We start from the raw sequence: 13,059 nt of genomic DNA on the forward strand, positions 1-13,059 counted from the left end.
CCACTTTCCATATCCCAAAAAAACATTACGTGGGGATTTGAAAAAGGGCGCAAGTATCGTAACCCAAAAGACGGAATTTCTAAGACGTATAATACTAGTGAATGGACTCGGCCGCCAAACTGGTCAAAAAATATATGGGAATTGGACGAAGACCCTAGCAATAATGGCTTTCTAAACAGTGCATTCATTGTTTGGATGCGAGTTGAACTGGGTTACCACTTTCGGAAGCCATACGGGGATATTGCTGCCAGTGAACAGATGAATAATTTTGGTATGCTTGCTGGAGAATATACCCTGATGATTGACTATAATTATGTTGCCCCGAAAGGCTTAATTACTGCAGGCTACCGAAAAGAATTTTATTTGACAACCTTAGGAAAATATACCCTCTTATGGAGGGTGGTTTTTATCGTTGCTGGGATCTTTCTTTTCTTTGCTGCATGTGACCTTGTAATCGCGCTTATAAAAAAACAATTCAGACGTAGGTCGGAGACATCTTGCAAGGTTTGATTACTAACACAAATGGATATGCTTGGAGTGCAATTCTCCTACCACAGAAACGGTCACTACTGTTTAATGTTCAAAATTTCAAGCGGGAAGCTTCAAATCACGTAGTTGACGTTATTCCTTTAAGTCGCACAACTCACAAACTTATTTTGAAGTTGACTTAACTGATTTAATTAAGTCAGTATTTGAGAAAGCAAAGTGAGAGGTGGTAACCTAAAAGCATCAGAAAAGCTGTCTTCGGAACTCTTCAATGTAATTAATACTAATTCATTATTATTTTTATTTTACTTTTTTTGTCTCTAAACGAGCGTCTCATATTTGCCCTTAAATTATGGAAACAACTTAAACTTCAAATGCGTGTAAAACTGAATCAAAGGAATTGCGACAAGCTAGTCTTAATATACTAATGATGCTTATTTTTTACATTTATTTCTTGGTTCACGACTCCTTAACAATATACCAAGTTGCAGCTACCGCTGCAACCATGATAGATTCTGATGATAGGTAGTCGATATCCTTGATAGATAAAGGGTTTTGAGTTTTCAGTTAGAGGTGAGTGAGAGGTAAAACTGATATAACTATGCTAGGAAATAGGAGACGTGCTAATTGGATCGAATTGAATGAAAGACGAATTTATCAAAGAAAACTAGAATATTGTAGCAAGTGAGGTGATTGAAAAGAAAGGGGTTATAAAGGGATCTTTAGAAGCTGATGGATCCTTAAGGGATAAGTGGGGGTCTGTTGTTGCACCTTGGAAAAAAGTTTAAACTTAAAGGCTGGTAAAACTACGTCAAGATCCGTTTATGTCTTGGATTTATGTGTGTGTTAATGGTTCTTGCGTATGGTAGTTGATGTCAATGCTTGATCCAAGAAGTCTTGAGTTTTTGAGCTGATAAGGTGAGTCGAAGTATCACAAGAGTATCTTAATGTATCGCAATGACTTAACTCTGAACTCATCACCTTGGTATAAGGTTATTTATGTTTCATATAATGCAAAATGATCATCCGAGCTATCAGCTGAAAGTTTGTTGTTCCCTCATAATCTTAATGCAAATTGATTAAAGAAAACTTCAATATTGTAGCAAGTGAAGTTATTGAGAGTGCGGGGGGGGGGGGGATAAAAGCATCTTAAGACTTACGAATCGCTGAGGGATAAGTAGGGGATTTCATACAAAAAAGGTGGTTTTCAATAAAATAGGAAAATGAAAGAAAAGGGAAAACAAGGAATTAAGGGTCTAAAAGAATTGCAAGAAATTCATTCCGGTATGTAATCACTCAACTATGGCAAGTTGCCCCAGAAAAGTAATTTTCGAAACATAGGTGTGTTCTATCATCTCTAAAAGATAAGTGTATTAAATCATCTTGTATATACAGGTGCAGTTTGTCTAAAAATTATTTTTAATAGTATTTTTTGTTAATACTTACAAAACTATTAGACATAGCAATTGTCTCTCAAACGAGCCCTCAAATACGGTAGCTCTTTATGATATTCCAGTGCCGCGATAGTTTCAACCAAGAAAAAGTGGAAGAAGAGGAAAAATCCGTGCCAATCCGTGCTAGCGAAATATTGATTTTCCTTGTTATTCAAGCCACGGGGCTTTAGAATTCCCGGACAAAGTTTTTGATAATGATGATTCCAATGATGCAGTTTTAATCTCGATCCAGCACCGCTATTGAGGCCTTTTAGGTTATTTTTCGAAATTTCAATCAATTCAGCCTTCAAAATAGCATTTAACGTTTAAGACTAATCATTTTACTATTAAGAGATAATACTTACTGCTCCTGAATCAGCGACAGATAGAAATTTATTTTTAACATTTTAGTGTTTATGCCAGTTGATTGTAGTGTACCAGTTTTTACCATTTTATTGTAGAACGTGCTTACCAGGTTGCAGTGACAGCTGCAACCATGGAGCCAAAACCAATGGTGTTATCACCGTGATCTCTTCACGAGCAACTTAGTAATTTTCGACATATCACCTTTAATTAGGTGCTGTTTTCTTAGACCACACTGCCGTTCTACTGAAGACGGTCGCTGTATTTGTGATCGAGATATCTGGACCTTTGTACCTGTTTTTTCACTGTCTAAATAAATGGTTCTATCCCCATTTGAAAGTTTATATGTGCAAATTAGTAAAGAGGCAAACCCTCCCAATGGTTATTTGTGTTTTCTTTATTCCAAGGAAAAGTAGACGGAGAGTTGTTAGATTTGCCAAATAATTGTTATAAAGGTTCATCGGAAACGGGACACTAAGCTATGATGTTATAAAATTTAATCCTTGTGTTAGCCACTTGACTGCAAGCTGGGGGCCATGTCATCCTCAGAGGTGTAGTTACCGGGGACCTTTGAGACATGTTGAATCACATGGCTATTTTAAAATTTGAATCGATGTCGTTTAGGGAAAAGTGGGCGTAGGTGGGGGTTAAAAGGGCTCTAGAACTTTATATTTCTTTTCTACTGAGCCCTCTCCCAATCCTCTAGGACCATTGGCTCGATAGGATCACCCCTGGTTAAAACAAGGAGTTTGAAAACTCTACAACAGGACATATTTTTCATATATTTTTCAGGACATATTGAAAACTCTATCATATTTTCTGAATCTAATAGTGTGATTTTCATTAAGATCGCTTGACTTTTTGGGGGTGTTTCCAATCTCCTTTGTCAGAAAATCAGGCAAATTTTCTCAAGCTCCTGGCATTTGATGGGTAGCATTAAACTTAGTGAGTTTTATTTTTTGGAACCAGCATGAAAAACCAATTCTTTGATGTATTAATTATGTTTTCAAAATTCCTCTTAGGGTTTCGGTTACTATTGCGCCGAGTCGCTCTTTACTTACAGTTCGTTACCACGAACTTTCTTATACTATTGGCTAGGGTTCGTTCTTTACTTGGTTGCAGCTGTCGTTGCAACGATGATACCAACTTTAACTATTGAGACGACTTGACTAGTCACTATTTTGCATTGTTACATAATTTAAGTTTGAATATGACGTCACTTATGGTTTTAACCTACGATGCATGACGCCGTTTGTCATCTTGTATATGAAGATGCAGTTTGTGCCAAAAGTTGCATTTTGTTTCAATAGTATGTTTTAATTATGACTAAAAGCCCTAAATATAGAACTTTCTTTTATGATGAGGCCTTAAATAGATATCAATATTTTGCCACCGTTCCGCTAGTGGCCACAAAAAAGGAAAGAAAAAAAGGACACGCGCAAACAAGTATTTTTTCCTGTGGATCAAGGGGGGGGAGTTAACCTTCCTTTATTGGTTTTTCGACAATGCGATTTTAATGGTATAGTTTTCATTTCAATCCAATACCATTTTGATGTTTTTCCGGTTATTTTTCAAAATACCCATAATTGAAGTAATAATCACCATTATTCAATCAGCTTTAAATGGTGATTTTTTCTCGCTAGATATATTTTTTTTAAACGTGTTTTTTAATTGTTAGCTACTGCTGGCTAGAGTTCGTTCTTTACTTAGTTGCAGCTGTAGAGAAACTACTGCTTGTTGCTCAAGATAGGGGACTATTCACGGTTACAGCCGTTGCCACGACCTAGTAAAGAGCGAACCACTGCTCAGAGTATACAAAATTAGAAATGTGTTTTAACCAAAATTGGCCAGAGAGAAAAAAAAAACCGTTTGTAGCTGATTCAGGAATGGCAGGCAACTATTATCTCGGTGAGTTTTAATAGTAAGAATGTTATTTCAAAACCCGATTTTCTTTATTGGTCGGGTTCTGTTGGGTTCTGTAGTTCTGTATTTCTCTTAGTTGTGTTATTTGGCTATTCCAATGGTGCAGCGATTACAATGGTGTAGTTTTTATCTCCATCTGACACCATTTTTAATGAAGTTTCAGACTATTTTCTCGAAATTTCCACGAATTTGGTTCCGCAACAAACTTTTGCCATTAAGACTAATCGGAATAATTTTGCCCTTTCTGAATCTGGTTCCAATGGGCATTCTTCTTCAATAAAAACGTGTTTTTGAAACGACTTTTTAAATCTTCGGTTACTATGGGCTAGGGTTCGCTCTAAGAAGCCAACCATGATTTTTTTTTTTCCGCCGGGCGGTACTTATAGATATGGTGGTCTTAGAAATTTATGAGGACGTATTCGATTAGAAATTGAATAATCTATTAGTGTGCTTAAGAGTCAAAAGTGACCGGATTAAAATAAGATACACTTTTTCACAAAACTAACTAAAAAGCAATTTTTTGAAAATTTTAAAAGGTTTCATAGATATGATACCTTAGGTGACTTTACTCCGCCCCTCCCCCGGCTCCTTTTAGACAGGGTCAGTATAAATTATGGAAGTATCCCTATTTTTCCTTTAAGTTCCATTATTGGATAGTAGGAGCATTTTGATTCGTGGTCTACAAAAAGGCTAAGGGTAGAAAAGTGAATCTTTCAGAGAATGTTGAAGGGGATGTTGAATTAAATCTAAATACTCTAAATGCATGCAGGTTGTTAATAGAGCATTATATGTGGAATATTTCAGGAACGGATAAGAAAATTCAACTGAGACTTTTAGTGGATGTTGAGGGGTTTATATCTGAGGAATACATATGTTTAGGGATATGTTAGGGACTGGTTTGACTGGCCACATATCCAATAATACGTAGGCTTTACATTGATGTCTTTCGATTCCATTTTTAAGGTTATGATGGTTGCAGTGGCAGGTGCAACCTAGTAAGAAATGGACACCGCCCGTAATAACCAAAAATTTAAAGAACGTGTTTAAAAAAATAGCTAAATTGGATTTTTTTTTTTTCATTTCTAGCTGATTCAAGAATAGTAATTATTTTCTAATAGCTATAGTAAAATGTTATTTGAGTGAGTTAGTGAGTTCTTTATTTAAGAATTTTGAAAGCAAATATAGGGGAATTTCAAACGATATCCTGAAAACACTATAAAACCGTGTCGAATCAAAAGAAAAATAAACCATTGAAATTGTCATGGCCGAAATCCCTTTTCAGGAAACTTACAATTTCCTGGCTTAAACAACCAGGGAATTTTTTTTTTCATGGACAGAAATGATGTGTCCTCGGACTTTTCTTTTCCACTGCTAGAGGGGTACTGGAACATTATACAGAGCTGTTTGATGGCTGAAAAAAATTGCTACTTCTATGTGCTTACGTCGACGGACATACCTGTGTCTAGGGGAAATTACTTCTTTCCCTCAATATCAACTTGCTCGACAATTGAACAGTTCGTAGTAACGAACTGTAAGGAGTGATGTGGCTCAATAGCAACCGAAACTCTAAAAAACGGAATTTTGATAAGAATAGATATATCAAAAGAATCGGATTATTATTTAGATTCCAAATATATAAGATTTATTATTAAGTTTTGTGTTACGTAGCAAAACCCACGAGCCTGAGAAAATTTGTCTGATTTTCGCAAAATTGGGGAAACACCCCCTAAAGTCAAGGAATCCTAATGAAAATCACACCAACAGATTAAGCTTATCCGAGAACCCTGATATAGAAGTTTCAAGCTTCCATCTGCAAAAATGTGGAATTTTGTAGTTTTTGCCAGAAGAAAGATCACGGATGCGTGTTCATTTGTTTTTTTTTTTGTTTGTTTTCCCCAGTGGTGATTACATCGAAACGATAGTCATAGAATATTGACAAAGGGCTCATTCGAATGGAAATTAAAAGTTCTAGTGCCCTTTTTATGTGACCAAAAGATTGGAGAGCAACTGGTCCCCCTCCCAGCAACAGGTAGTGGAGTAGTTTCTGGAGGTGAACTCTCCAGAGGAAATTTTACACGGGAGTAAACTTTGCCAAAATTGATTTGCAAATTCCGTTTTAATTTTTCATTTAAGGTGAACCAAATTTGAACCTGCATTAATTGAAAAATGTTAAGAAACTAAATTAAAGGATATTATTCTAATATCTGTAAAACACGCGAGGCATCCACTCGACAAAAGCAAAGATCTGACGCTATCTAAAGCTGTATAAACAAGTATTCGGGGGTTTCTCACTCTGGGAACTATATTTAAACTTTTTTTTTTTTGGGGGGGGGGAGGGGGTTAGGGGGGAAGCCTAGGTTAGGTTACGTATTTAATATATGCTATGCTTTACACACACACCCTAATGTGCAAATATGTAACCCCAATTTTGTTCATAAACTATTATATTTTCATCATATTTTGTTTTATTTCATTAGCATTAACCAAACTTCACTTCTCGCGTGTTTTACAGATATTAGAACAACACCAATTAAAGAAACAAGTTTTTTTTAACTAAAAGTAAGAAGTGACATTAAAGCTTAAAAAGAACAAAAATTATTCCGTTTATGAAAAGGTCTGTCCCCTTCTCAACACCTCGCTCTTTATCCTAAAGTTTGACTCTCTGTCACAATTCTGCTTTTTAAAGTAATAAGAAACTTTAGCATAAAGAGCGAGGTGTTGAGGAGGAGACAGACCCTTTCATAAACGTTCTTTTTAAGTTTTAATGTCGCTCCTTTCCTTCAGTTATCAAAAAAAATCTAGCTTTTTTCCTTAATTTCAACTAGGATTCATTTTTCGTAACAGATACGGAAGCGCAACAGTTTCTTTTTGGCATCAAAGGTATATATATATATATATACTAAACCAATCCGAAGTATTTATTGCAGCTAGATGGCTGTGCTGTAAGATTCTTGCTTAGAAGTGACTCTCCTTGACAGAAGAACAATTCTCGAACTATAAAACTTCGAAAGATCTATAATGTCGGCGGGAAAAAGTAACGACAAATACCACACTGCCTTCCCATCATATTAACAACACGTAAAACCATGAGAAATTAATATTCGTAAATAAAGGCGTTGTTTGGTAGGTTTTTACTAAAAAGTTGGTATGGGGAGATGATCTCTTTTTGATCTTCCTCTTCTCATTGGGATTACTATGGAATGTTTTTGGACAAACTCAAATTTTGAACTTTGCAGCAGGCTGCTAGTGCTAAGATCATATACCGGGTCATCATCTCCACATCACCATAGGTCACCAGAGGTCAGACACACAATGCTTCTTCTTTTTCTGCTTGTTTGGAATCATATGGATACGCTTTCGCATAATTTCATGTATGAATCAAATAGCACGAATCAGCACTGCAGTGTGTTGCTACAAGTGAGTTCTTACTGTGGATACCATATTACCAACCTGAGATTAAATCCCATGCGCCACAACAAGAGAAAAAAAAAGGTCTAAAGAGTCTTCTTTAGATTCTTGCGTAATGATACAATTCCTCGTGACACTAGTGTGAACTGCCCAACCCATGATCTAGTGTGGCTTTGTCCGCTGCGCTGTCGCAAGGGGACATCCGACTCTTCTTCTTCTCCTTTTTATTAATATGGGGACGTCCTCGCACAATCTCTTCACTGGAATCAAATTTGGAGCCCTGTATATTTCTAAAGCTGAGTTTGAACTGTGTTTTCCATATTTCCTAGATGAGATCAAACCTACTGTGCCATCACAGGACGAAATGCAATGCAATCGGGTTTTTTTAAATAACTAATTTAGTAAGTTGTTACCACTTTTTGTTCATATTCTCAATAGAGCATCTTGTACTAAACTTGAACTAAAAATTTTTTTCAGGGAAAACTATTGACTGTTATTGGTGGAGTAGTTAAAGAGACGACCGAAGGAGAAATTCTTGTAGAGACAGAGCCGATCGCCTACGAAATAACGGATTTTAAGTATACAAGTGGTACAAACAAGTTGAAGACCCTAGTTGACGAGGAGGTAAGAAATACCTCTATTGAGATGAACCTCTCCATAGGAAATACCTTAACACCCAAAATAATTTCATCACTATCGAAAGAAAATAAGCACAATAAAAGCCAGTGAAAAATGGAATAGAACTACTCAAATATTTCGGACTAGACCTCCAATCGACTGTCTTCACCTCTCATTTCAGTGCTTGTTTTAAGTTTTTTTTTATATTGTCCTGTGAACTTTTGTCTTTATTTTTTATTAGTTTATTCTTCACTGAGGACAGTTTATTCCTCGCCTGTTATTATCCTCGTTTTCTCTTCTTTACGTTTTTTTTTCGTTTTGTTAATACCCAAAGGCCTTAAGAATTCATCTAACACCTTATATTAATAAGTTCTATATTAAAAAAAAAATAAAAAAAAATAATACCAAGGACAGTGAAAGCTAAACCTAATAGGTTAGTTTGGAACTATCACTACAATAAATGTATCAAAACTAGGAAAAATCGAATACTAACCTTTATTGAAAAAAGTGTGTCAAAAATCAGAAAAAAAGATAAAAACAAATAACACCAAACAGTTTAAAGAAGATGTAGCTTCTCTTTGAAAGTTGGGTGTCAAAAACAATATCAAGGCTTCGACATATCGATAAGTTTCGATATGCTAGTATCGATGAGTATCTATGCTGCTATAGTATCGATGCTTCATAGTCAAACTGAGGCTTGGACATTTTTTATGCTGCCCTTATTATGACGACTGGATTTTTAACCTTTACCAGTGCATTGTCAAATTCAATATCTTACTTCTATCAGAATGATGTTCAATAGTGAATAAGTCCGATTTATGTCCAATATGTCTGATCGCTGTCAGATAAGAACAGGACATTCAAAGACACAAATTTTTGGGGATTTAATATCCCTGAGCCAATGAATTAGTTCAGTGCCTAATGTATTCACCCACCTTCAAAACCCTCTTTTTGAAAACACTACTAGATTTTTCCGAAATATATTGATTAATATATTGCTAAATATATAATTAATATATTGATATGTTTTAGGTTCTGCTGGATGATGCGACTCTATCAAACGAAGAATCTGATTCTACATCTACTGTGTCTACCATAGTTTCCTATGATATCCCTTACAAAGTATACCTGGCTCACGTCAGAGGCCTTGTAAAAGGCTTAAATACAACAATTTCTCTTTCTGCCCTCCCTGGTCCAATTACTACCAACTGGGGCAGGGAGGTAGAAGGAAAATTCTCGCGTCAGACAAAGGAGGTTTCATACGAGCTAGTTAAAGGAACACTGGTCAACCTCACTCTTACAGGACGGAGAATAGTTCAAGAAGCACCGTATACCGCCAAACTATTTGCAAAGTAAGCTTTTTTGCATGTCGTTATGTAAGAAAAATTTAATTAATACGCATTTATTTTTTATCTGGTTCTTGAAATGAAGAACGCGTCCAACCTTATACGCATGTACACACTGGCACGCACATCTTATTTCTGGAGGAAATGAGCTCCAACGAAATGGATAATTACATGAGAAAAAAACTTTTATAAAAAAAAACGGAACTGTTCTATTAGCTGTAACCCACTTGATACATTGTACAGCGAAGATGCTAAAGAAACTAGTCAAACAGGCTTTTTTCAACGGAGATTTCATATGCTGAGGATTGCAAACAGTGATTTATCACTGCCTTTACAATATTTAAACTTTTTTTTTGGGGGGTTTAGGGGAAAAACGGTACCTAAGTAAGGTTACGTATGTAATATATGCTATGCTTTACACCTCACCCCCCTAATGTGCAAATATATAGCCGAAATTTGTTTATTTCATTAGCATTAACCAAACTTCACTTCTTGCGTGGGTTCCAGCTAATAAAACAGTACCAAAATGACTCGTAAAAATATGATACTTCAGCGGGGGGCAGCAACCCCCCCCCCCCCGCCCCACTCATCCGTTTTGTGAACGAGCCTGATCGGAGAGAATAAATACTAATTTACGGTTTATGGATTCAAAATTCTTTGAACTAAAGGCTGTAGACTCAGTGACACTCTGGGCAAGAACTCGTACATTGGGGGGTTTGTATAATTTGTTCTATTGTAATTGTACATTTAGGAATCTGGTACAGGTCCGATCCTATAATTGTTTGGCTGTTTTAAGTAATATTCTGAAGATGTCACCTTGATATTGCTTCTGTCAAAGTACCTGATTTTTTCTTGGTAGTGACAACATAGCAGTTAACATAAATGTTCAAACCCACGAAGCGATTTATGTAGAAGTCCGAGTATGGTACCAAGGATTTTAGGAACTGACGATGTAGTGAAGGTCGAACTTTTGAAAATGATGGAAATCAAAGTCTGTTCTTGTCAATCTGTGGATGGATTGGGAGCATATAAATATTCAGGTGTACTAAGTGCTAGGAGAAGTCTGGGTGTGGCACCGATAATTTTAGAAGCTGGTGTTGGAGTAAAAGTCTTTCAAAAGTGAAAGAATTCGAAGTCAGCTCTACTTAAACTATTGACGGAATATGGACTGCAGTAAATATTAAGGGCTGCTACGATAATATCTTAAACAAGCGGGTATTGACGAATGACTCGCTTTGTGGTTGTTAGGTATTTGGTTTTAATTCTTATAATTTTTGGCTTTTACTGAATTCTATTTATATTTTAATTTTTTGTTTTTTCATTAGTTTTTTGTTTTTGTTTTTTCAGATTGACTTTCCGCCTTTGTTTTGTTGGTATTTTTTTCTGCATTTTCCTTGTATATATTATTTTGTTTGCGCTGAAGAAGAGATGCGGTTGTCCTCTCGAAATATTCGCTTTGTGTTTTTTTTCAGTAATGCCGTTTGGCCTTAAAAACCCCATTTCTGATCGTTTTCTTTCTTTATATTAAGGGCTACTACGTCTTTTTATCAAGGATAAGTCCTTCACCTGTCACCTCAATAATCTAGGAGTCTGCTGGAGTCTCGGAGTCTCGCAACAAAAGGAGTAGTTTTAGCGATAATAGTGGTAATTGTAGTAGTAGTAGTCATGGGCACCCATAGGCTGAATTTTAGGGGGGGGGGGCTTACCTGGTCTAATCGGAGTCTGTGTTGAACTTTTGAAAGTTAAAGGAATTGAGGTCAGCTTGTCTAAGACTCAATAAAACAAGATAAGGACTGTGGTAAATATTCAGGGCTACTGTGTCTTTTTAGGAAGGGAACTCTACCTGTGGTACCAACAATTTAAGGTTATTGGGAAGTATACAGACGTTTTGAGGGGGTATTTTTTCTGGGGCTGGGGTCGGGGGAGGTGGTTACGTGGGGGGGTCTTTCTATGGGGGAAGAGAATTTTCATGAAGCGGGCGCTGGATTTTCCAGCGTTATTTAAAAAACAATCAGAAATTAAATAAAAAACTAGTTCTTTCAACTGAAAGTAAGAAGCAACATTAAAACTTAAAACGAGCAGAAAATATTACGTATCTAAGGGGGGTTGCCTCTCCTCGATAGCTCGCTCTTACGCTAAAGTTTCAGAAATTAAATAAAAAACTAGTTCTTTCAACTGAAAGTAAGAAGCAACATTAAAACTTAAAACGAGCAGAAAATATTACGTATCTAAGGGGGGTTGCCTCTCCTTGATAGCTCGCTCTTACGCTAAAGTTTTTAGCGTAACGGTTACGTGGTTACGGTGGTTACGTGGGAGGGTCTTTCTATGGGGGAAGAGAATTTTCATGAAGCGGGCGCTGGATTTTCCAGCGTTATTTAAAAAACAATCAGAAATTAAATAAAAAACTAGTTCTTTCAACTGAAAGTAAGAAGCAGCATTAAAACTTAAAACGAGCAGAAAATATTACGTCTCTAAGGGGGGTTGCCTCTCCTCGATAGCTCGCTCTTACGCTAAAGTTTTTTTTTCAGCTTTTAAAATAAATTACTATTCTAATTAAACAGCCCTTGTGATACAGAAATCATTCTTAAATAACTGAAGCAAAAATCAAACTTAGGTTATTATAAGGTTATTATTAATTTAAAAAAGTAAAATTAATACGCAAATTTTGTTTTAATTATTCATGTGCGGTGAGCCAAATTCAAAACCTGTATTAATTCAAAAACGATCAAAAATTAAATAAGAAAACAAGTTTTTTTTTACTGAAAGTAAGGATTGACATTAAAACTTTAAACGAACAGAAATTATTCCGTATATACGCTACAGTTTGATTTTTTGTCACAACTCTACTTTTTAAAACAATGAAAATTCTAGCGTAAAGAGCGGGGTGTTCAGGAGGGGATAGCCCCTTTCATATACGGAGTAATTTCTCTTCGTTTTAAGTTTATCAGTAATTTTTATTAGATTTCAGGAAAGATAAGAAAGACAAGGAAAATATATTATATGAAAGGACAATTCAAAAAATCGATAAAGATCTTGAAGAATGATACTTAATCTCACACGCCAAAGATCATAACAAAACGAGAATATGCAAAAGGAAAAGATTTGTTAATAAGACAGTTAAAAAGAAATTGTACCAACAATCAAAGACCAAATATTTTGACTTCACAAACGGAAGGCTTTATTAACGGGGGGGGGAGGAGGCTTAGATTGAAACCAAGTTACAAAAAGGGGTAAGAAAGCAAGAAAAACTTAACAAATAAGTGCTATACAAGAACAACCTGAGCATTGAAAGAAAAACTCAAACCTATTAATTGGTGTCAGTTCAAAAAAATTTACGATTGGGCAGAGGAATTTACTTTTTAACATCCAGAGGGAGGTTAAAATTTATTGTTTTCTACATTATTCTTTAAAATACTAGGACAGCGTCGTGAGCGGCCAATTTTCAGTTGGGCAAGCCCGTACCATATCAATTGCGCCGCATT

General features: G+C 35.9%; 1 protein-coding gene across 1 annotated transcript in view; it reads left to right on the forward strand.

Annotated features, from left to right (window-relative positions):
* Positions 1–13,059, forward strand: part of uzip (beta-pore-forming protein unzipped) — a 103,272-nt gene that overhangs the window by 82,311 nt on the left and 7,902 nt on the right. Inside the window, exons 5-6 of the mRNA XM_089104896.1 lie at positions 8,091–8,237; positions 9,264–9,583. Coding sequence (XP_088961022.1) covers positions 8,091–8,237; positions 9,264–9,583 — 467 coding nt within the window. The remainder of the gene's footprint in view (positions 1–8,090; positions 8,238–9,263; positions 9,584–13,059) is intronic.

Source organism: Artemia sp. Qi Xiang Cuo, chromosome 19, assembly GCF_049724085.1.
Source record: "Artemia sp. Qi Xiang Cuo chromosome 19, ASM4972408v1, whole genome shotgun sequence".
Classification (NCBI taxonomy): Eukaryota; Metazoa; Arthropoda; class Branchiopoda; order Anostraca; family Artemiidae; genus Artemia; species Artemia sp. Qi Xiang Cuo.